Source organism: Odontesthes bonariensis, chromosome 1, assembly GCF_027942865.1.
Source record: "Odontesthes bonariensis isolate fOdoBon6 chromosome 1, fOdoBon6.hap1, whole genome shotgun sequence".
Taxonomy (NCBI): domain Eukaryota; kingdom Metazoa; phylum Chordata; class Actinopteri; order Atheriniformes; family Atherinopsidae; genus Odontesthes; species Odontesthes bonariensis.
The window spans coordinates 18,823,041-18,849,632 of NC_134506.1; the positions used below are offsets into that span (position 1 = coordinate 18,823,041).

At 37.9% G+C, this 26,592-nt stretch overlaps 2 protein-coding genes across 4 annotated transcripts in view; both read right to left on the bottom strand.

The window, feature by feature from the left end:
- The window catches only part of gpc6a (glypican 6a), a 155,682-nt gene that overhangs the window by 124,246 nt on the left and 4,844 nt on the right, over positions 1-26,592 (bottom strand). The gene's annotated exons all lie outside the window — the stretch shown is intronic.
- Positions 17,764-22,388, bottom strand: LOC142382907 (uncharacterized). The gene is made up of 5 exons (XM_075469046.1): positions 21,365-22,388; positions 19,462-20,429; positions 19,122-19,280; positions 18,896-18,988; positions 17,764-18,236 (listed from the first exon to the last, which is right to left on the bottom strand). Exons 1-5 carry the CDS (start codon positions 22,386-22,388, stop codon positions 17,916-17,918), a joined length of 2,565 nt encoding a protein of 854 aa, XP_075325161.1. The 3' UTR covers positions 17,764-17,915.

The window sequence follows — 26,592 nt, forward strand, 5'->3', positions numbered from 1 at the left end:
AAAACAGTTTTTTTGTTGCATTCAGGGGCCTGCTGCTGACATGCTGTATGTCACTTTCAATTTGAAGTCTCTGCTGATCCAATAAATTGCCTTAACTTGTTGGAGTAGGTGGAATACCACCGTTGACCACCAGGGCTTGGCAAAAGAAAGAGAAAAAGAAAAAAAATGATAAAAGGCAAAGCTGTCCTTAAGTGTGAATGACAGCTGAAAGGAATCTGTGGTGCTTAAGCTGTCATAGGTTGTGCACCACTCTATTCGTCTTTCAGTCTTATTTCTTTTATATACACATAATGTAACATATACAGGCATTTTGGCCGGTTTTAAAACTGTGATTCCAATACTGAATAAACCAACATTAAATGCGAATTTGTAAGCAGCAGGCATGAGTGTGAGCTGCATTTTTATGAAGTTGTGACCCCTACTTTGTCACATTATCCCATCTTCTTTCCTGATGTGTTTTTCAGGCTCCTATCCATATTACAGAAACCATCCTAAACAGTGAAAAACAAACACTAGTCATGCCAAAATAGTTCAGCAATCACAACAAACATGTTAAAAACTCTTTACTACATATTTTCTAAAATGTTTCCCCTTTTTTCTTTTTCAAATTGTGAGCTTTGTTTCTAAAAACAAAACAAAGATAAAAAGCCTCGGTGAGCAAAGGAACTTATTGTCCCCAAATCTAAATCTTATCTGTCCTGTTCTACTTGCTTGCTTAGCACCCGAGATGAAATTTAAAACCAGAGTAAATACACTGCACCCCATGCAAGATCACTTGTACACAGCCTCTGTATCTTAAGCTTGTAAGATACAACACCAACAGTGCCAATAAAAATGCAGACATATAATGATTGAAACAATTAAAGCGTAAGTGATTGTCAAGTATCAAGGTTTTTTTTTAAACAATAGAGCTAGTTCAGTTGAATAAAATAAGAAATATTAATTTCCTCCTATATGTTATAACAACTATATCTTAAGAACATTAAGTTTATTTCAGCTGTCCTAAATATAACTATTTAGACTCAAGATCCTTGGCTGTTAATTTGATTTAATAACAACTGCAGTGGCATCTGACTAAAATGGAGTTATCAAGTTCCAAAAAAAAAAAAGACAACTTTATTACTTTCTTCTCACACAGTGCACAGCAGTCTTCTAGGTAAACCACACAGATAACACGTCCAAACACCTCTTCCATAAATGTTTGCCATTGTCCCTTTCTACCATCCCTTACTGAGAGAGAAGAGGTACTGAAATGTGTGCCTGCTGCAGAAGAGCTAGCTTTCACTGGAGTTGCACAGTACTGGCTCAAACTTTGTCTCCAGCAGCATTAGGAAAAAAATACTTTCACAACATTCACACAACAAACCCAAATATTCAAACTAAACCTAAAATTTGGAATGTCAAAAATCAATCAACTTAAAATCATAACCTTACTATTTTTTCAAGATTCTGCAAGATTACTTTCATTAACCCTGCCGATGGTAATGGGTGTTGATCAATCAGAGCTGTTAGCAAGTGGAGAATTGAGTGGAAAAAAAACAAGGCCGTTTAGTTGTTAAAGGGGACCTATTACCCACCTTAACAGCTTAGTATTTTACTGTGATACTCAACTGGAGTAGCTTTGCATGACTCATGCAGCCCTTTAATGCATGATTTAGCGTTTAGCATTGGTGCATTTAAAAAAAGACAGCTATCTAGCATCGAGTACCAGCTATTTGGGAAGAATGAAAGTCCATTGCTACTTTTAGACACTTGTTGGATTAACACTGGTTGGAAAACTTATGTTAGGGACCTTATACTAACACTATAGGTTAGGGACATAAGTTATGTACCCTGTCTGTCGCCAATTTGCAGCTGGGATAGGCACCAGCCACCCCTGCCGATATTTTCATAGTTGAATGCATGAAATCAAGTACAAGTACAAATCAACTAAACGTGTTGGCGTTTGTGGAGAGAGTTTGTGTGCATGCTTGCCGTGTGATGGACTGGTGCCCTGTCTGGGGTCTATCCTGCCTCTTGTCTAATGGCAGCTGGGAAAGGCTCCTGCCTGCTGTCTTCTCTATTAAAAAAAAGATCTGAGAAGCTCTCCTGACCAGCCTTCTTAGTCTTTCCTTAAATATGTTTGCCTAATTTAAAACTTTGCCTTACTTTAATGTGAACATCTACTACTGTGACATCATGATGGATAATAAGGAAAAGCATGGATGAAAAGAGGCAAAAGGGAGACTAGAAGAGTGGACATGCATGGCATCTGTTAAAATACCTTGCCAAATAATCCTAACAAATCTGTTTCTTCTGCTGAAACTTTTCAACTTTTTTCAACATTAAATGAGTGTTGACTTGTTGGTAATTTGTTATAATAAATTGACAACATAACAGATGAAGTGTCAAAAGAAAAGAAAAGAATCTTATGTTTCACTTCAATAAACACAATGAAACACTTCAATGAAACACATTTTTCAAGGGCTATGACTAACGGCACTGCTAGGAGTGCTAATATAATAAAAAGAGACACTTGCGTAACCTCAGATTTTTCAGAGAGATAGAGAAAAAACGTACTTCCATTTCAGGTGTGAAACAACACAGACTTAAGCTTTAAGTCTGGCACATCTACCCACATCCATAATTCATTACACTCCCAACATGATCACAAATTCATGGATCACCACACTCAAGCATACACGCATACATAATACATTATTTACTCACAGGTTCATCTAATTTAGAAGCAAATAGTTATGTAAACACCGTGGTTTTGTACAGATAAATGCTGTCATATGCTTAACCTGGTCCAACTTAATAATGTACCATTCTGTCTTTGCAGCTGCGTCGAGCCCAGATGTCAGAAGGCGCTGCTGCTCAGCTTTCAGAATGAGCTGATCAGAGATTTAATTGTAAGTAATTACAGAAAGCAAGGCAGGACAAATGCTAATCTTTGGGGATTTTCTGACATTAGCTCAGATGTTTCTTCATGACAAAAAATAGTGTGGCATAAGTAAGTTTTAGCTTTCAAATGCAATCACTTATTTTTGTTTGGTTTAGTTTCTTTGAGGCACAGATGTGTTCGGATCGTCTGGATCACTAACTTCTCAAACTCCAAAGCTTGATTGAACTGTTCTATTATTTGCAATTACCTGAAATTGCCTTCTAGTTTGCACGTGTTCACATCCACGCTGATGAATTAGAGGAGAAAGAAAACATGAAGAAAGATGCACATTTGACACAAGCAATCAGCCATCCAGATACACCTGCTTTCACAAATTTTAAAGCTCTCTGAATACATTATAAATGTGACTTCAAGATTATTTTATACTGTATGTGGAATATATGTTTAACATACCACGCATTCTGATCTGCTTACTAATGGAGTTGGCCATATATAGGTCGTTGGGAAGAAATGGATAGTCCTATGGATAGTCCTATGGATATATATGGAAATGGATAGTCATCCCACATATTCCTTGTATTCAGCCTCAGTTCCCTTTGGCTTCATATCCCTTGATATCAAAGTCATATGTACTCGGAGTGTTTGAGGTTTCATATTCAGGCACATGCAGCACTCATGTCTAATGGGAAGGCAAAAAGGATGGCACATTTCTTAATCTTTCCAGCAGCGAATCATTAAAATTGGAAGCAGAACTCAGTTTGCTACGCAGCCATGTTATGTCAAAGCTCAACAACTGTGGCACATTCCCCAGTAAACACACAGAGAATCTGAGTTAAGAAAGGCTTTGCATCCATTAAAGTGGAGGACAAAGACTGTTATTTTGGTTTTAAAATGAACAACATGCACAGTAACTATTGCTGATAACAATTGCAACTATTTTCTTCAATACAGAAAAAAAAAACAGTAATCTTTATCTTTAATGCCTCCATTGTGGTTTCTGAAACATTTTGTGACTTTGAGAGTAGCTTTGATTATTCCCAATTTAAAAAAAAAAAAATGCCCTCTACACTTTCTACAAACAGTGGTACCTTTCCAGACACTTTATATAATGGTATTCATTTTTGGTACCATTTGTAAGATGGTGTGTTGAGCCGATAAAAAATCTGATACTCATCTGAAATTTAGCCATTTGATTTCAGACCATAATCTTCAACAAGCATCTTGTTATCTTAATCACAAGAATCCCCTAAAAAACTCATCTGACAAGCAAAGAGAAGCGTAAATGTAATAATAAGCTGATAACCCCTTAACCCTTGATTTATATCAGCTTGGGTTGTTGTGGTTTAAAGCAGTTGTTACAACACCTATTGGGTGTATCACAATATTGAGCAAAAGTCTTGAGCCACCCGTCGTTTTATATACATGGTAAACTGGGAAATAGCTGCAGTATTTTATCTAAACATTTGCAGAAAAATAAATCGAAATACAGTATATAAATCAAAAACATGACTTTTGAAGAATTAATGAGATTGAAAGTCGATATTTCCTATGACCACATTTATTCTCCAACACGGCCTGAACCCTCTTAGACGAGCTTTCTTGTAATTACTTTAATTCGTCTTCAGGAATAATTCTCCAGGCTTCTTGAAGGATTTTTCATAGCTCTTCTTTGGATGTTGGCTGCCTTTTGTTCGGTTCCCTGTCAAGATGATCCCACACTGCTTCAATGTTGAGGTCCGGGCTCTGGGGAGGATTCATCACTCCATAAGACCTGTTGCAACTGAGGTTCAGTCCAGTTCTTGTGTCATTTGGCATACCTCAGCTTTTTCTCCCTGTTTCCCCTCCATAAGAATGGCCTCTTGGCAGCCACCCTTCCATGGAGACCATTTCTGATGAGGCTTTGGTGAACAGTAGATGGATCAACTGAAGGTCTGAATTTTTCCCTATTTCTGAAACTTCACTTTCAAATACTGTTGATCTACTGTTCATCTCGGTTTTTCTTTCATCCTCCACTCATCCAGTTTCCTCAAGTTTTCAATTCAGTTTTATTCAATAATATTTCAGTATAAATAGTTGAGGCAAAAATAACCAAATAAACATATTAAAAAACAATAGTTGACAAACTTATGAATAGATAAAATGCAGCAGAGAGTACAGCAGTTAAAATCTTCAGCTATAGTCATGAATGGATAGATGTGTTATTTGGCAGGTAATGCAGGTGAACTCTCTCCGTAGACAACATGGACAGAATCTCACAGTGAACCATTCAACATCCAGGGTGCAGAGACACTTCTTCCCATGTAAAAGTCCAGGATTACACCATCGTATGTTAAGCACTGCAATCCCTCCTCCTTTACTGTCTGCAGTTTCTAGTCTGCCCATATATTCTCAGCTGCTTCTACATGTAAAAAACTTACAGTTGCCATGGTTACGCATCATAACAGTTATGAGATAGTGCCAGAATTACCAGCAGAACTTATTTAACAGCACAGCATCCAAACCAGCGTAAAAAGAAATAGGTGTTCTTACAGAAAAGAAGAAAAAACCATGCAAGACATAATATGGTCAGAGCTTCTGCAGTAGGTTGCCGCCAGTGCAGCGCCTCTAAAACCATTACAAGAATACACTGCAGACCATGCTGTGACACTTCAAGTTTTCGGGTAAAAGCTCTTTGGGAATTGCTTTGTTGTATCAAATATACTATTTTACGTGTGTCAAACTGTGTTATCTTTGTCATTTTACATGGCTGCAACAAAATAATAGGGACAATATCTTTGTGGCTGTATGGGGAACAAAGTGCCCAAAGATAAAAAAGAAAATATTATTGGTTCATTGCTATATCGTCTGTAATGTGTAGACAGAACACTAGTTCATCCCTTGATTAAGGAGTCTTTTCATGCTTGAATTATTCATAATTAAGTGTTAAGTGACTTGACACGAAAAACTTCTAAAAAAAAAGAAGACACAAGAAATGGACTGAATAATGAGGGAAAAAGCAGCCAATGCCAAAAAGAAAACTTTGAAAAACCTTCAGAATGTCTGGAGAACTATTGCTCAAGAACAGTTTAAAATTGTCTATAAAAGTTTGGCTCCTTGGAAAAAAAATACAAAGAAATTAAGGGTGGCTCAAAACTTTTGCACAGAAATTACATTTGATGGTTGGTAGTGTTCGGCAACAAAAACGTATATCTTTAATTTTCAATCTATAATTTATTGAACTTATGTTCAAGCAGATAAAGCACAAAAAAAATGTTCCTGTGTCTTTACTGGCCAACATGAAATGCAGAATATGTAACCAAAGTTAGAATTGAATGCACATTTAACTAAAGTTGGGATAAAATCAAAGAAAAAAAAAAAGAAAAGTAGTGCCTCTTGGAGATGATACAATTTGTATTTAATCATTCATTTTTTTTTTTTATAGAATATATTAGAATAATAATACTGGACGCTGACTACTTGAATCATAATAATTATAGCTAGTAGGTTATACTATCAATTACATCAAACTTTAAAGGTCAAGAGGAGGTGCTACATTCAAATTTTCTTTCTCAAAGCATGAGTTTCGAACATCTTTGCCCCTACTGTCTGTGTAAATGATCAGATCTATTGTGCAACTTTAGTTATGGAAAAGGCACTTGATAGCTCAACACATTTATTTGTTGTAGGAAAATAAATATAAACAGAATAACTTGTTTCTAATACGGAAAGTTCCAATCCAAGAACATCACCGAAGCTCAGCTCAAAGACAGAAGGGTTCATCATCAAAAAAATTTCATATGTACTTGAATTGACATTTAACCAATAATCTTCTGGACGATATAAAACGGTAAAAACACTTTTTTTTCTCCATAACTGTGAACATATGTTACAGGTAAAAGCTCCACACTATTTCACAGTAGCTACGGGAAAAGAGTGGCTTCTTTCCCCATAGAGGGTCTAATGCCAGATTAACTCCCACAAGGATTCATTAGTCTACCTGGCCAAAGGGCACACTGCATATGGGCGGAGCCATCTGGTACATTTCCTAACCGCTCTTGCCAAAATTTATAAAGTGAGGACATTCCTGCCAGAGCTCTATGCCAAACAAGCCGACAGATATTGAATTCGAGAGAAAATTCATGAAAAAAAGATGCAATGCAGTAAATTAAATGAATTTCTCCTGAGTGTGGCAACATATATTGTACTCGTTCCTGAAACAATTTACTAGACAGAGCCAACAAGAGCCAAGTTTATACAGTATACAGTGCAAGCAACCCACATTTAGGCTGAGATCAGGCTCCTTTTTTATCTGTTTCCAGGATATCATCCACAGCAGAGCCATGCTCAGTAAGTGGGAAGCACCATCTTGAGTTAATCACTGTTATTATCATTGATCTAGCACCAGCTTCCTGTTCCAGTCTTATGGAATATTGCCTTTTCTTTGCGCTACAGCGACAAAGCACCAATGTGCACATAAACTCATTGCTTTCAAATGAGAGCACAGACCTAAAACAGATCCAATTCACCAACTGAGTTTACTTCAGCCAGGTCTCCTATGATATCCATAACTCAATTTATTTTAAGGCTGATTCAGTTCAAGTCATTACTTCCTTTCCTGTATCACTTTATATACCAACAGGAATATTGATATCTGGCACACACAGTGTGAAAGCATGGTCTAACTAAATCAGAAGCCCAAGAAGCCACTGGATTCTTAAAAACACTGCGACAGTTACACTTTAACACATTATTCTATCTTGATGTTAGTAAATTTTATTTATTTTAATATATATGAATGATGAATACAGCACAGCATTTTCTACTTACATACTTACATGTTTACTTTGTTTTTTTAGAGTCTACAGTAACATTTGTGTCACAATGCTGTTGCATTTTCAGCTTCCCAAAAGAGACTAGCTCATTACACAAAAATCACAGAACACATGCATCAGTGCTTCCCACACTTTTCAAATCATTCAAGCCACTTTGATTTACAAGAAAGAAAGAAAAACACCTTGTGAACAATCCAGCAACCGTTTGAACACAGCTATTTTTTTACTTGTCTGGAAGATCGGCCCCTTCCATGCTGCTGGCACAGAGAAGTAAGACCTTGCGCTAATCAATTACTGAAATGATCATAACACGGGCAAACTTGGGGGCAGTTAATTTGACCAAGCAGAGGTTGAAATAGACTTGACGGGAGTCTGTTCAGTAAGTGACTGAAAGAACATGAAGCAACATAACAGTTGACAAGGATGTGAATGTGAGTTGAATAATAAAGACATTGCTGTTGCTTCTTATGTAATCATGTGTGATGTGAATATAACTTTAAATTCACATGTAAATGATGCTGGTACAGGCTGGCAGACACGGCTACTCCCAGTGCGGGTGGAAAAGCGAGGCTTTTCAACACTGCATTGAGCTCTAAAGTTTACCAGAGCAACAAAAGACCAGCAGCACAAAGGATGTCAATGTCTGGAAACTGAGAAGCCTGAAGGGGGGAGGATGAGGAGATAGTGCTAGTTGAAAATCTACCACCATCCCACAGTGACTGATCACCACTGTGGAGGGGTCAAAACACTTAAAAACTGATGGCTTCTGCTGTGGATGTGGGGGGTGCAGCAGTCAAAACGTCTTACGTTGTCTACGCATACCTCAAGCAAAAGATGAAGATCCCCATACATCCTCACAAGTGTCATTGCAGTCCTTTATTTTATCCCGCACTTTCTGTAAGTTAATGTTCATCCAAAGCATAATTAGAATATCGTTATTGATATTTCCATGAAAATGTTTTTCTTTGAAGAGTTAGTTTCCCAGCAAGATGTATGGTGATTCAGAACAGGCTCAAAATAAACAAACCTCCAAAGCTGAGAACTTCAGCAAATGATACTCTGTGACAGTGCTGGTCATTTTTCTTTCCCACCCTCTCTTTTTACTAAATGGCTCAAGCCAAGTTCAGCACACTGGACAGTAATTGGTAAAAGGCTGCCTGAGTCGCATGTCCCTGTAAAAGGTTGACACCTCTATCTTTGGGATCTATTGACTCAGGTACAGCTTAAGCCGTCTCTCACATCTGCGCTGTGACTGTCCTTTCTTTGTTTGGGCTGAAACACATTTATAGGCCCTTTTATTCAGCTGACATGACCTAGATTAGAGGGCAATCACATTCACAAATAGGATTAAAGGTTGCTGAAAGATGAACTGTATGAGCAGATTGTAATATTACATGAAAAGAAAAAAAAAGATTACTTTGAGCCAAAAGTGTCACAGTGGTGAGCTTAATATCCCAGATGATGTGTTAAAAATGAGCATAATGACAGATTCCTGCAATCAAAGACAATCTGGATGTAATGGGGCATAATTTTCATCTAAACCATATTTAAAATGCAAAGCAAAAGTAGGCTACCAAATGGTGAATGATTATCTGGGTAAATCTCACTTTCTATGATAAACTACATCATATACGCCATCTATTTTTGCTACTCATTTTACTCAAACAATTCAGTTAAAACATGAAAAATACAATGTGACTGCCAGACTCTCATGAATGAATGCAAAGCTAAATTACTGCTCACAATAAAATGACTTGGGATGAATTAGCTTTGGCACTTTCAAAATATCTTGAATTCAGTGAGGGGAATTTGATTCATGTCAAAAAACATCTTGCTTTCTTTAGCAGAACATGCGCAATGCTATGAGCAAGCTTTGATAAACTTATTGAGGTGAAACTGTTCACAAGTTTAAGCTTGGTTGAACTGTATTGAAATTAGCTGAAACCATCAAAGGTATTGACTGTCTATAAGTAACAGTAAATCAGTCATTGTTCATGTCATGACTGAAACACATGAAGATAATTCTGCTTTTCTTCATATTGTTGGGATGTGCAATCTTTGAGCTTCAAAGAAAGGGTTGTGTGGTGTACTAACATTTTTAGTTTATACCAGTATTTTTCAAAACAAGGCATGAAATTATGAAATTTCTTTTTTACCATTATAATCTGTATGAGCCGATATAATTGCTCAGTGGTGGAACCCAGTGTAGAATTTTACAGGTTCAGCAACAAGCTGAGCTGCAGTTGCTTGCAACTTCTCCTCACTGTTGTCTATTTAGCAATTATGTTTTATACAAAAAGAAAGAAATCTTTTCTCATTACAATAGCCACACCATTTTTTTTGTTGTGATTTTATATGACAAAGATGGAGTCAAGGAGCTAACTGAACCCCAATATTCTTCACTTTATTCCTGGAATTAAGAAAAAAAACAATTAGTACACATTTGTGTGCAAATAGGAACAATAAACAGCATCTTTTCTTTAACCTATTAAACTGAGTAGGGTTATTGATGATAATTTATAACTATGATGGATCAACTTGTGAAATGATGCACCTTCGAGAGTTTTTATAGGCAAGTTTATGCATCTTTTCTAAGGTGTTATTACTTGTCAACAGAAATCCACAAACTGGAAGAAAACCCAATTTACTGTGTTAAATCACATCTGTCTGCATGTTGAAGTGGGAAAAATGAATCAAGCTCGATTGATCTTACTGCTGCTCTGCCATCTGGATCTCCTCTCCATCACCCAAATCACCCGCTTTCAACTATTTCCACCGGGGCGTGAGACCCAAATTGAATATGTCCAAACAAGATGACACAGATAATTCCCACAATTGCTCCAGCCATATGCTGCCATACTTGGAGATGGCTAAAAGATTTCCTAACTTTCAAATAACTTTGGAGTTGGAAAATTCTATGACAGTAATATACTGCTATATATATATATACATAAATATATATAGCAGTATATAACATATATATATATATATATATATATATATATATATATATATATATATATATGTTATATACTGCTATATATATTTATGTATATGTATATATATATATATATATATATATATATATGTTATATACTGCTATATATATTTATGTATATATATATGATACAGAGAAAGGTGTTAAGCAGTAAAGTCAAGCTTAATGCACTGAAAATAATCAGACATTTCTTCAAGTTCATAACTGTGCGGTGCTTTTGCCAATCTCATGTCTCTCATGTCCCCTTTTAAGCCTGATGAACAGCATGCCTGAAACATGGCAGCAATGTGGGTGTTATTAAACACATCTTTTTTTTTCCTATTATCTCTTGCTTCAATTAACGTCAACTGAGAGCATGGCTAACAGATAATAAGATGACAGATGAGTTAATTGCATTTACATTACATTCAGTGTGTCTTTATTTAAGAGGTGTTTTTACTTTGAGGTGACACAATATGGATGTTTTGTGTAAGCAAAACTCCCAAAGAGCTAAATAATTATGTCTACTCCTTTTCTCCATCCTTCTCCGAACATTTATTGCTGAATTTACTGCACGGTTATAAGAACTGGGACCATTTCCATTTTCTAACAATGACATATATGCACAGTTAAATGTTAAATGTAGTGAATACCACAATAACAATTAAAAACAGAATGTTTAGTCTTCATCTATCACTGAGGGGATCAGTGCTGTGTGTTGAGGATATAACACCATGTCCATCTACATTAGGTTTGACTTGATTTGAATTGATGGGATCCGAAAATTGTAAGCATCACTCATATACAAGTCAGAGAATGACAACCAAAGTCATATTCAAAACAAACTAAATTCAGGGTTTTATAAAAACCCAGAATTCTCATGGTATACTCTGTATTATCTGGATCCAGCAGTGTGAGACTGCTGCAGTAAATGTCAAAGATAAACCATCAAGTCACAAGTCAAGCCTTTGAGAGGAGCTCATGGCAATGAGCTTCTTTCATGCATACTCTCTATTAAAGCAAACCTGAAATACGCTGAACAGCTACAGACCTCTGCCATTATTTGCTGTCTGTGACCAATTCTTCAAATTACAATTACACCTGAGTCTGAGCTGAACGCTGTATGAAGAATTAAGAACATAATAAAATGAATTCCTAAATCACCGCCATGGGAAGATGTGTCGTACATGGACTCATAAGTAATTTCTGAATGATACAGGGAAAGTCCCAGACTGGTCAGAGCTTATTTGTACCCTTTCCTTATCTTTATTTTAAATAGTTCATCAAGGTTAGAGATTTGGAGCATCAAAGTAATATCAAACTGTTAAATTCAGTGAAAAATCTTCTAATCCTAATATCAATTTCCTTGACTGAAGGATGAAAATGCAAGCTAGGCAGGGGTTAATTCATTAATATTTCACTGAAGTGGTCATCTATTCATTACTTATCCCTGAAGTATTCAATGATTAAATTAACATGATTTCTCAAGGACATATGATGCACGTTTCCAGTTCTATATGTCATTCTTTGACTTCACTGGAGTCGCTTTGCAGCACTTTACATTCAAAGATCTTAGTTTGAAAGCACTACGCTGTTCTCTTGTCATTGTGGAAATTATGTACACAAACTGTATGATATATACATGTAAAAAATCTATTCACACAGGTTCAAGTCCAAAACAGATCCAGAGAATCCGAAATGCAAGCCTGTCCACTGGCAAAAATGAAGATCACAGCAATTATTCTCTGTTTGGTAAATATTTAGCAAACTTGCTGTTTAATGTGTATCTTTAGATAACAAACTATATATATATAATTTTCTTATATATATATATATATATATATATATATGTATAAGAAAATTATACCTATTTATGTTAATTGGTGTTAAAACATTGCACAGTTCAGTGCATTTGCTTAAAACCAGTTCATAGAAACATCTGTGGTGTACATTTCTTTTTTGCATCTTTTCATCAGATTGCTTCAGGATGCCCGAGTGAATGGAAACCTAGCTGATGTGAGACTGAATAAAACTGCCAGCAAAAGATGAACACGAATGTGAATGCTTAGTTTGTTGTACTGGTATGCAAACCTTCCAGAAACTAGCTGCGGCCTTGCCTTCTAACACTGACGTTAACAGAAATTACTTAAATATAACTAAGTCTATTAAATGGTTTCCCTGATTTTAATTTATAGGTTGCCCATGATTTCCAACTTCTGTCAGGCTTAGTGTTTGTACTAAACGTGTTGTATTTCAGTTGATCATGATAAATCACTGACACCTCTAAAATGAATCGTCTTGAAGTAAGTCCCTCTGGCCTTGAAAAAGTTTGGTAGAAACTATTCTACGAATGAGTGTCAGTGCAGTTCATCACACTTGCTTGATATTAGAAGGTAGGAGGGAAGAGAAAGACACATACAGTGAGGTTAAAGCCTTACTCTACTTCTCTGGATTCATCATGTTAACTGGTGCATGACTCAGTGCTAAACACAACAGCTGGTGGTCTGAAGAGCCTGAGGTAAAGCCCCGGGGTATGAGATGACCAGCCCACTCATTTACCGGCAGCTTACACAGGGGACAGGAAACAGCAGGTTTCTGGGAGCAAAAGATGAGGCTGGCTTCTTTTCAGATTCCTGCACCCTGCAGCAGCCAAAAGAACAAGGATGTGCCAAATATCACATCACCACATGTTTCTTCTCACACACAAAGAAGTAAAAGGATTCAAAAAGACGTAAACACTGGACAAAGGCTCAATAAGTTGTCAATCTCAATAAGCCTCACCAAAATGACCAAAATCACCCCTGTTGAAACGGGCCGGATAAAACTGAAACACTGAAGGCTGGATACATTCTTTCTCGAGCTTCATCCACATTTCTCCTACAACAGAATTTCAAGATGGCCTTTCCTGACATTAAGGTTATGCCTTATGAGCTTGTAGAATCTGTCATAAGGCAAGGCTCCCTGGAGATGCATTATGTGGCCCCATTCAAGTCAGCGGTGTGAGCCTTGTGAGACTGGACATCTTTTCCACAACACTGCTCCACATTTTCGTAAGCTGCAAGCAGAGGTGATTCAAATGATCTGTTGTTTCATCCCCGCTGCACTTCCTTAGTTCCAGATGAATGCTCATGTCATTAACACTTTGCGAGTTTTACATCCGAAGTGCCTAGTTTTAAGCCAGTTTTTTCTCAAAAAGAAAAGGATAAAACAAATGATGCTGTGCAAAACACAGACAGTTACACAGAAATTACCAGCAAAACTCTCATGGTTACATTTTTTTTCTTCTTTTTTTGCAACAGCTTAAGATTTTTGTAACTTTTCTAAAAATCTAAAATGCTTTTGGCTTTCTTAGCAGGAATAAATGAAAAATATCTATTTTTGTCTCACGTTTCACGTAAATAGGAGTAATTTGAAAATAAGGCAATGAAAGGGTAAGGAACATAGAACGGACCTATAAAACACACCTGTGCGTCATTACATCCCCTAAGCCATTTTGTTGCAAAGTCTATTATATAATGTTATAATTAAAGCTCACAAATGTAACCCAGGGTTAAGATCAGCCCTTTAAGTTTTTGCATTAACACGAATATAATAAGGATCTCCAATTAGTCTTTCCACCTCAAAGCCACGGACGAAATCACATTAAACTCGGTCATGAACTTCTGTAATTAGCACAAATTTCCTAATTTACAACTGCCGTGACATACTTTCCTTGCATGTCTTGTTCTGGCAAATAACTACTGCCTTTTGAAAATACAATTTACATCAAATCCTCAAGAGCATTGCAAGGTTGGCACATTTTTCAATTGTTTTGTTGCTTGGTGAGCCACAATTATCCATTTACTTGAGTGATACACAGATGTACTTAAGACTTTTGTTGAGGCTCCTGAAATCCTTTTAATTTAAGCTGCCAGATAATATTAGGGTTCTTACTCTAGTCCTGTTTTCAGCTGTGAAGGTGAACATGTGGCAAATAACCTATTATATGTCTACAGTTGTTCTGTGATGGACTGGCGGCCTGTCCTGGGTGTATCCTGCCTCTTGGCCTCTGACAGCAGGGTTACAGGCTTCAGTCTTCATCCCCACGACACTGAACAAGATGAGTTATATACAGAATCAGAAAATATAAGTCTGAACAAGACTCAAAAACATTAAACGTACAACTAACAGTAAGCACAAAACTCTTTCATTAATCATTCAATTCTAGAGGAATTACATCCACTGATCCTCAAAAAGGATAAGCACCTATTTATCTGTTTTTTTTCACAGACCCGTATATTTACATTTATTCATTTTCATTTATTCCTGACTTATGTTTAAAGTTCAAACTCAGTGTTAAAAAGAAACACAAGCATTGAAGTTGAATAAAAAGATACAACGTCCTCCAATACATAGCCACGTTTTATAATAGTGATTTAATCATCAATCGAAATAAGTGTAATAATGACTTTTGTCAGAGCCATAGTCTCATTGTAGCTGCTGGTTAGGTTACACTCACACTGTATTTCAGTAAAGCTCTTCATGCTAGATATGAAAACTGCCCGGTAAGGTCCAACGACTGTGCATGAGTTATTTGCCACTTAAATGACCATCAGAGATGTAGTGGTAGCCAGGAGAATACGTGAAATACATAGATTTGCAGCCAGAATCCGATTTATTTCCTAAATGAAGAGCTGATCAGGTTCTCATTGCCTGATACTACAGGTTGTGGAGTAAATGGTAAATCCTCAACATAATGTAGCACCTCTTTACCTTTGTCTTGGTTCGGTGTACATAAAAAAAGAGTCTTGTTCCTCTGTGCTTCACTGCTGTGGACAACAAACACTTAAAAAAAGTAGCTTTGCTTCAGTTGCGTCTCCTGTTATTTCTATAAATGTGACAACCTTATTGTTTTCTTTTAACTTAGTCACTGAACATAGTCTTTGAAAAAGATGATGCAACGTTCACATCAAATCAGGCTTGACAGGTAAAGGCACACAAACATTGTTCCAGGTCAACAAGAAAGAAATACACGTGTGTTGCATCAGGTCTGAATGGGTTACAGTTTTCAGAAGAAATTAATCGGCTTGACTGAATAGGCTAAAGCACCGTTCTTTTTCATCCTTTGTGTTATGATTATTGTTTTAAACAGTTCTACGTGATAAAAGTGTTGTTTTTCCAACCCTTCACTGTAAATTGTAATAAGTTCACTTTACTTAAAAAAAGTCAGGAAACCGATTGCCTCAAAATCTCCAAGTAAAGTAGCTAATTCATTTTAAGGTGTTATAGCTGGAAATAACTGTGTTTAGACAACTCGGATAATGGCAGTAAACTTGAGTGAAATTAACTCAAAATCATTAATTGGGTTAACTATAAAATATAAATTCAGACAACTCATACAATGGCAGTAAACTTGAGTATAGTTAACTCAAAATGATTAGTTAGGTTGACTATAAAATGTCAATTGTGACTACTTAAACTTGTGAGTTATGTTAATTAAGCAGTACTCATAAAAATAAGTTATCCTTACAAGTTTAAGCGTTCACATTACTAGCAAAATATCAGGAAACCGATTGCCTTGATATTTTCAAGTAAGCTGAACCAAAAGTGATAAGTTATTGAAACGAAGAGACAACAGACAACAGTTTGAATGGAAAACAAAGTTTAATAATTAAACTTTTTGTTCTGAACACAAATAAATGGGTCCACGCTGAAAACTACTGAAGTTTACCGTAAATACAGTTCTCAAGTGTGGTTACATACTTTGTATGTAATATAAACACTAACCTGGAAACAAACTTTTTCAGAAAAAAATGACACTTGACTTTTTTCTAGGGCCGCCTTCAATCTAATATTGAGTCCCTAAAACAGCCCTCAGTCGACTATGACTATGGTTTGAAACAAAATATAGATAAACTCAATTGTCAATTACAGGGCCTAACATTTATCATAACATCAATAAAGTGAACAGCAAATATAGCTCAACTCTGTTTTCAATGCACATATTGCATGACTGCAAAATAAGATCACTATTTAGAACTGCACTAGAGATTGACTTTCAACAGATAAGTGATAAGTGATAGTTCGGAGTAGATTCACCCTAGGGTCATTTGAACCGTGATATCCAGCCAAGTAGCCCACCCGAAGTTTTTTCGATATTGGCTGAACATCAGCTGAGTTACTGAGTTATTCCAAATAGCTTAGTACAAGGGTTAATGGAACCTGGCAGTATCTCCAAAATTACCACACTAAAATCACATGCCATGACACCAAACTCCTACAGTAGTACAAATATGGTCTGTACTCACCAAACGATGCATTTGGAAGTTTGAAAATAGTCCAGGAGTTTATTATTATCAACACAAGCCTGATAGCTTTTCTGCTGCTAAAGCTGCGTCGCCGTCACTTCCTTGATCTGGGAGCTTCAAAGTAAGATGAGGGTTGATCTACTACTGTAGACAACAAAGCAAGGCTGCTCAATTTCTCCATTAATAAAATAAATTCACAACTCTACAACATAAAAATTCATTAAAAAAAAACATGTAGAATATAGCATATACTTTGTTGTCTACAGTAGTAGATCAACCCTCATCTTACTTTGAAGCTCCCAGATCAAGGAAGTGACGTCGACGCAGCTTTAGCTGCAGAGAAGCTATCAGGCTTGTGTTGATAATAATAAACTCCTGGACTATGTACAAACTTCCAAATGCATCGTTTTGTGAGTACAGACCATATTTGTACTCCTGTAGAAGTTTGGTGTCATGGCATGTGATTTTAGTGTGGTCATTTTGGAGATACTGCCAGGTTCCATTAACCCTTGTACGAAGCTATTCGGGATAACTCAGTAACTCAGCTGATGTTCAGCCAAGATCGAAAAAACTTTGGGTGGGCTACTGGGCTGGATGTCACGGTTCAACTGACCCTAGGGTGAATCTACTCCGAACTATCACTTTAAGTCAACAGATATATCTTTCAACATACATTAAGTCTGAGATAACTGGCTAAAGAGCCTGATGCTGGTAATCAATAGCACCACAATCATGTCAAAATTAACACAAAAGGAAAAAGAAAAGCTAAAAGGAAAGTAGGTGTTCATATTTCTCCTCATGAACATAAAACCATTTAGTAGTCTGAAAGTGCGATGAGACTCCCTCCCACAAAAAAGGATCAAACAAGAAATAAATATCACTTTTCCAATAAGGGTAAAGGTATCAACGTGACCCATAATGTCACGTCACATTCACATCGTGAACACATTCACTCATTGCATCAGAAGATTTTTGAGCGATTGTATTTTTGGTTTTAGGGATTTATGTCCAAGTGAGAGAAGCACCCTTTGGATGAAGTCAAAGGTGTACTTCAGTTGTTGAGGGTACTCCAAATTCAGAGCGTAAGTAAGTCCAAAGAGCAAGCACATGGCATGTGGAAGATTTCCAATGTCATCCATGACAATTCTTCCTTCCAAAATGATTGCAGTACCTGAAGACTCAAGGTGCAGTGAGTCAGGGGAGGCCTGTCTGTCCTCAGGAATGATGGTCAGGATACCAATGGGGGTGTGGGACATGTCTGAGTCTTCGCAGTCCTAACAACAATAGCAGCAATAACACCAAAATTACATATCAGATGTCACCTTGAATTTTTATGACAAAAAAAACAAGACAGCCACTAAAAGTACAACGTAACACTTCTTCATCACTGCGGCTTCTGGGCAATGTACTCGCTACTACCACAGGAGGCTGATGAGTAAACTTCCAGTGTAGTACAGGAATGTGAAACTCCTACAGTTTGCAGCTGTCACACCTATGGCAGTCCACTCATCAGCCTCCTGCGACGGTATAGCGAAAGCATTTTCCAAGAGCATCAGCGATAAATAAGTGTTGATGTTGTTGCAAGGGAAAGTTCACAACATTTAACGTTTAACTATGTGTTGCTCTTCATACGGTCATAAGAGATATCAGTAGAACCCCTCTACTTAAAATCAGCAAAGTGAAATTCATTGTACTTTTTTTGTTCTTGAAGACGTTTGGGTTTCACATGGGGTGACGCTAGAGAACTGCGACTGAATCATTTTGAAAGACAGCAGATACCACTTAAAGTGTTCTGATTGGGGATAGGTCATCACATAAGAAGTACAGTAGCACTGATTCAGGCTGAGTGGAAGAACTAGTAACTAAAACTAAAGCAATCAAAGTAACATAAGGAGCAGAATTAAATAGAGTGGACATCCTGTGGTGTACTTACAAAGCATGTCTTGAAGAAGTCTGTGTTCTCATCTCCAAGGATCACAGGAAGGCCACGGAGGACTGCCGTTCGCTTCGCGGTAACATCTGCACTCTGAAAAATCATGTCAAACACACATCACTCCTGTGGTAAAGAACAATCAATTAATAGCTCTGCACACACAATGGGGTTGTGTATTTTGTTCCCCATGATAAAAAATGTATTATTTTGTAACTGAGAAACTTACCTCTGGTCTGACTTGTTGCAGATACTTCTGAAGTTTCTGGCCAACACTTCCCCCCTTGCTCTTGAAAATCTCAAAGAAGCGAGGGATGTACTTGTCAAGTTCTTTGAAGAATTCTGTATTCAGGTTTTTGCTTGACAAGCGACAGAACTCTGCCAGAATCTGACGGAAAAGTATGACAAATTAATATCTAAGATATAGTGATATTGGAGCTCTAAGTACTACTTTTCACGAGCAGGACACTGAAGCTAATTCTGTAAGTTAATAAAAGATGTGACAAACAATGAATTATATGAGAACTAAAAAACTTAATGCATAAAAGATAGGAAGAGTTTTAAATTACCTGACCCTCTGTAAAGAGTGCTGGCCACCTTTCCATTGTGTCCTTCACTGGAGGTTCCAAGTTCACCAACTCTTGTCTTCTCAAGGCAAAAGTAGAGTCCATGTTTTTGGTTATCAGAGCAGCAGTTGGACGCCGTTTCCTCATCTCCTCTACAAGTTCCTTTCGTTTGGACTCTATACTGGTCTCATCTTCACCATCAGGGAAATTGGGTAAAAAATTGATTTCAAACCGTTTGGGTCTTTTGATGCTTGTGTGAGGAGCTTGCCCTTTTCTTTTCCTTTCATTTACTGCCACATCTGTACATCCAGCTCGACGCAGTTTGGTCCGGTAGTTGCCCATTTTGAACTTAATACTATTTTTCCATCCGTTACATCCATTGGCAGAGCCTGGTTCAATGAGACATGGATGTTTATGAATCAGTGCAGTTGCAACATCATTGAATTCTTGATCGCTGGGATATGCCTTGGAGCTGTAAATGGCCTCTGCAAGCTTTTCAAGTATCTCGTGCTTCATGTCCCTGGGTACTTGTAGATATGTCTTGTCTCTCATATACAGAAGATTTCCCTGACGTAATCTGTACTCGATGTCCACAGGAAAATAAGGAATTTCGAAAGTGTCTGGCCATGGAAACCGAGTAAGAGATGACTGACTTTCAGGGGAGGACAAAGAGAGGATCTCTGTGTCATCCGTACTGGCTGTGCTTGGTGTGGGGGTTGGAACCAGAGCGATTATCTTTAGGGTGGGTTTGTCGGGCAGGTCAGTAATGTCAGTGAGGTTGACGAGGGCATTATTGAAATCAGGATCCTCATACTGGAGGGAGAATTTATATTGAAGCCCCAGCTTCTCCTCAAGCTGTTCCAAAAGAGAGTCAAGTGTGTGTGGTTTTGCAGAGAGTGTAATTTTTCTTATGTCATTGTCATGGAAAATTATCCTTAGTGTAGTCCTCGTCTCCATTGTTGGTTGCGATTCTACAGAGGATTTAAAAAAATACAAAAAAAATCAGTTACTTCATGACACTTGACATCAAAATCGTCAGCATCCGATCAGCACAAAATATAGTGTCTAAGGGTAACAAATGTTCTGCCCCTGATTCTGTAGGCTGCCAGAGGAAACGGGTCATTCAGATCAGAGAGCATGTTGACTGACATTGATGACGCATGACTGCATAGCTCATAAGAACGCAGGTGCTCATTATACCATGATGTCATATGTTTGCACAGAAACAAAACATCACTGTTAATGACAAGGATGTTGTGAATTTGCCTAAAATCAGGTAGGCATGAACAAGCACCAACAGACACGATCATATCTGAACTGTATTTGATGCCATCAACGCTCACAGATGATGCTACAAGGACAGTGTTCTGAGATGCATACCTCTGTTTCAACAAGTTCTGAATATTCTCAGGTAAAGATGAAACCAAAGAAAGTGACACCTTGTCCATTTGGATGGATGGCTTGAAAAATGAGGAGGAGTCCACATGATATGCCATCATTCTTTGATGCCGGACAGCCAGAGTTTGTGTGACGTTTTTGAAGTTTTTTGTGTTGTGAATGACTTGTTTGAAGAATTTATGCATTCCTTCAAAGCGCATTGTCCACATATCTCTGAGCGGCCCATACATCCTCATCAACTGTGGATAATGTTCCACAAAGTGGTGCTTTGGGCGCAATGTGAAGTGAGGAAATACTGTTAAAAGTAAACCTCTGTGCTCTGAGATCTTTGCATCAAGGAAATCAAGAGAATCTTCTGTTAGTCTAAATGATGCTGACAGTTCTAAGATGTCCTTCAAAAGCATTAAAATTTCCCATGTTGGATCATTATCTGGGACATCAAAACCAATCATGAGTGGGAGAAGTCTTGTGAGTGCCCAGTTTTCGTGGGCGTTACCGCCAATCGTACCTCTAGAGGCAAATGTGGCAGGGACAATCTGGGGCTGATCAGTTCTGTCTGTGAATTTGTAAGGAAAATGTTTGATGACTTTGTTCAAGGACTCAAGGGTGATGTACTTCTTGGAGATCAAGTCATTAATGCACAGAGACATCTCAACAGGGATGATACCTTCCAAGAGGTCATGCATTATGTCAGGTGGAAACCCACTGACAGTGTGGAAATGTTCCAAATTGTCGCTTAAAACACAAGGACCTTTCACACCATACTCTTTCACCAGATTTGGATTCTCTAAAACTTCAGAAACTTGCCTGTCATGATCCTGGCTGGTTCTGCACTCAAATGCTCCTGATCGGACCTCTCTTTGCTGGATATCACTCCTCTTTACCATGCAGAATCGACAGGGGTGCTGCACTGTGAAACTCTCCTGGAAACCAGCAAAAGAATGAGCACCTAGGTTATCAGCTGACACATAGAGCACAGTTCCTTTCACACACTCGCCTAACTGCTCAACATAGACCCCGTGTTTTTCAAGAGTGACCAGGTCTTGAAGAAGTGGGTGAAGGACAGCTGCATAGCCATGTTGTTTGATTGCACTTGCTCTGCATAATATTGCTAGCTGGATAGAGTGAAGACAGGAGCGATGTTTTGAGGGAATATTGGCAAGAACCCAATAAATACCACACAGTTTGTGTTTCTTTTTGGAAGTGCCCAGAGGATTGGCTATCTCAAACTCATCAATGTAAAGGCCGAGCACAATCCTTAAGGTCTCAGTCTTAAAAAAATCATTCCCGCGATAGTGAGTGCCATCTCTGTAAGTGTTGTATCCATCAACGGTGCACTCATGTGTAAGAATTTTATCTAGAACATCAGCTCTGTTTAAAAGTTTTTGTAACATTTTCAGAATTGGCACATAACAGAGTGATTGTAAGTCTTTTTCAAGCTTGTATTCAACTGGCATGACCGTAGGAAATTCCCTCTGGAAATATGATGCTCTTTTACTGGCTGTGGAGAGTGACTGGCCAGCATCAGTCATTTTCAAGAACAAGTTATTCTCTTTGACAGCATTTACAATCTTTCTCACGACTGAATCGTCACTGACACCGTGTTCATTCAGAATTTGCTGAATGGCATTACGCAAAAGGGGCTCTGAGAGAAGAACAAGCTGATTTAGTTGTTGAATTACCTCCTGTACTGCCATGTCACTTAAATGCAAGACTGCCTGCAGTTTAAGAAAGAGTGAGGCTAAATTATGCTCAAGCTGATGCTGTAAATGATCCAAATTTTCGATTTGAACTTCTGCCTCAATTTTGTCTTGGTCTGTAGGATCACTTGAAAAATCCTCAACTTCTTGCACATCTTGTGACACGCCTGGATCTGAATCAGGAGGTGTGCTGCGCATGGCAATGTCAGGCTTCAACCGCTTCTGACTGGGAAGCCGATGGTCTTTGCATTTATGAGCATTAAATGTTGAGTAGACATTGCTCTCAAAAATGCAGTTTTCATGTGGACACTTCACAGTTTCCTTATTTTTAAGATGTTGGCGCAAATGGGAAAAAAAAATGAGTTCTGTGCAGGGTTCTTCGAAATTACAAAGAGGACAATTGAATATCACAGGGATTTCATCAGCTCCACTCGTCTGCCCATCATGTACTTCATGGGAGTGATTTCTTGTTAAATGCACTTTCAGGGCATTAAATGACTTAAATGAACACAGACAATCTGTGTGGAGGCATGGAATTGGAGTAGTTCTTGCGTAGCTTCCATGTTTTAAGCGGTAGTGCTTGAATAGTTGAGTCCTCTTTTCAGAAGAAAACAACCAGTACTTACACTTCCAATGCATAGCTAGGTCTGTCTTCAGAAACCTACAAAAGAAACAACAAAATCAATCAGTTAAACTGTAATTAACTCATAGCACAAGCATAGATTAAGGCTGTACAGAATATAATTTTCTGGGCTTTGAATATCAGCAGCGAATATATATATATATATATATATATATATATATATATATATATATATATATATATATCCTTTTTTTTGCAAGTTTTTCCACAACTTTTTGTGATTTTTTTTCTTCTTTTATTTATTTTTAAAAACTGAATGGATTTATGGACATTCTCATGTGCATAATGCGTGGCAAGTGTGTCTGTGACTTCTCAGTTAAGAGTTATTACTTTACTGTCACTGACTGGTTAATAAGCGTGAAACATACGTGCTACCTATGCGACCAGTAAAAGGGACAACAGTAAACTTAAAACATCTCCGCCATGTTAAAGAAAGGGGCCATGGAAAACGACAAACTCATTTTTTTTATGGTTTAATTAAGAGCTGAGGAATGAATTACATGCTTGGTGAGTTGAAGAGTGTCCCTGAAAGATCAGCACAGTTGCTTTTTCAACCGTTAATAAGCACGCTGTGTTTGCTGAAACTCCAGTTATCCCTAAATGTTACAATATCCTTACAGAGCAACGTTACGTGAAGGGCTGGTTAGCTTTAGCTTTCACATGACTGCAAAGGACCGACTCTAATTTATTAAACATAAAGTTAACCTCCAAACATAGACTTACGGATAAATTATATGGCAAAGATAACGACGATAAGTTTGTTACATAGAAAACCAGTGAAACTTACCGTGACACTAGCTGCAGCAACCGCCTGTTTCCCGCTTCATTCAAAGCACGTCGTCATGTCACTCGTCAGTGGGCAACTGCGCATGTGCGTAAAACGAGAAATGCCGAATGACGCCGAGTTTCTGCTGGTTATGCAGACGCGTCTTGCTCACTCATAGTACTCAAGTACAGGTTACTTGCAGCTGATGAGTTTGATTACTTGCCTCAGTAGAAAGTTGTCTTTACTAAGTTTAAGTGAGGATAGTCAACAGAGTCAACTGGAATGAGTTAAGGTCACTTTTTTTTTTAAGTAAGATATACAATTACATTTTACAGTGTTGCTTTTTATTTCAACTGCTAGAAAAAAAAGGAGTTAATGATGTTACAGTATCCAGTTTTTGTATTTTTTTCACCATTCAATGGCAAGAATATCACAATATCCAAGAGTCCAGAGAGATGATCCTCTGTGGCTTTGTTTCATAAAAAAAAAAGAAGTCTGGATGCTGGAGCACCTACAATTTTGATTTGGATGCATCAAAACCCTGCCGCGGTTTTGCTTTAGTGAAACCACTGAGGCCTTTCAGGGGGTTCAAACAGTCAATGTTCCTTCGACACAACAACAACAGTGTCATAGTCAAGTCTGTGATGCCAGTGACACCACTGTTTTCTCCATGTGTTGACAGCATCCGATGTTGCCATGACAATTTGGGCAAACCATGTTTATTCATACTTAATGCTTGTTTACTTGAAGTCTCTGAGGGTTGATTTATTCAGCAAATCACCTCAGCCATGTGCACTTATGTGTGTCTGAAAAACAAAAATAAAAAGTCCCCAGTGTGAAATGTATTTGCATCCTTGACACCTTGATATGATACACCCATGTGGGTTTCCCCACAGCACTGAGTGGCTTTCATCTATCTGAGCCCTATTGCTGGTGTCAGGCTTGGGACTTCTATTCAGAGGCTTTCCACCAGAGGCAAAAAGCTCTGTGGGCAAAAGACTGAGTGTAGTAGTAAACACGGAGTGCACTGGTTGTCCAACATACATAGTAAATAATACTAGGAAAACCACAAATGTTTCCCTGGCTGAAGGGTGAGGAGATGTTTTCTGTGTAATAAACAATATGCTTTAAAGGGCTCTAAGTCAAACACAAAGCGTCTGCACTGCATTAGTAAGGAAGGCAGCTCGTATAATCCTGAATGAACGCTCGTTATTTCCCCGTGTGAACAATAATATGACAACGTGACCCCCTCAACATCAATAACATTCCTGCAGCCCCAGTGACAGAAAAATCCCAGAGGAGTCTTTCCCCAGTGGAGGAGTGCCGCATGGGACTTTTCCTCTTGTTTCTTGAGAGTTTTTCTCTCAGTATTCACAAAAGAAGGACTACTAAACGTTGTTTTTTTTCTAAATAAGTGCAAAAGGTCGTAATACTACCAAGCAACACAAATACAGTCTGATCACTAATCCCTTACGTTCAGATAGATTGTATTCTACCTGACTCCTTATTTGTACCCCAGAGCTCACCCAATCTCAAAATGCTACCACTCAAGTCATAATTTCAACACATGGTTAGTCAAGGATGCTCTCTTGTGCCTAAATGTCCCCGCCTACTGGGAAAGTTTGTTTTACTTCTTATTTTCTTTGCTCGCTCCTCTAATCCCTAAACATAGAATCACATCCTTCTTTTAACTTTTTATTTTCTAGTTCCTCTCAACGCTTGACAGGGTAGAGATTCTTAATCCCTCCCCCCTCCCCATTACTGATTTAGGCCAGCAGTTGATTGAAAACTGGAAAAAGTGCTTCAGCTGTCTCCTACGCTATCCGGAGGCTTTTCACACTACTTAGAAAGCACCATGGTGCTGAGGATGGTTCAGGGATGCTTGGAGACCGTGCATTTCAGGCTTGAATGTCTGTAGAGGGTAAACAGATTCTTCAGATCAGGACAACTGTCAGACATTCTCTTTTAGTGGATCTGAAGAGAACCACAAGAGGATTTGCATTCAAGCTCATTTGGATGTGCCATGCACACAAACTGTCTCGCGCAATGAAAAACAAAGCACTTTTGTCATTTTCTATCACAACAGAGATGCAATGCAAGAGAAAGGCCCGCAAAGTGAGGCTAAACTGCTGCAAAGAAATGCATTCTCACAAACACACACACTAACACACACAAAGCCTAATCTCCCTCACATCTCATTAACTGTTCTCTCTGAAGATGTATACAGGCTGGCGAGAGACTTGTTTCCAATTTGGCAGAGCCAAGAGCATCTTAATGGGCTTTGAAAAAAAAGAAGCTCCTCAGAAATTTTATATGAATGTTCACTGGGCAAAGGCTTTGACAGTGGTATTCCCACACTTTGCTAAATGTCATTAGTCACTGATGTCATTCAATTATTTAGTGATTACATCTGAAATTGCTGTCAACTTTATTTTGCATACTCACCCTACAGGTTATAAAAATTGAAAATAGACCAGTGCAACAACAAGGATGCTTACTTTTACGACAGAATGCAGAGTTGTGATGACAGAAGATTAACCAAAGAGTGCCACAATTTCTGTGCTTTTTTTGTGTGGTCTCAAATTCCAGTTAGAAAATACCTTCAACCGTACAATCGTGATTTTTGC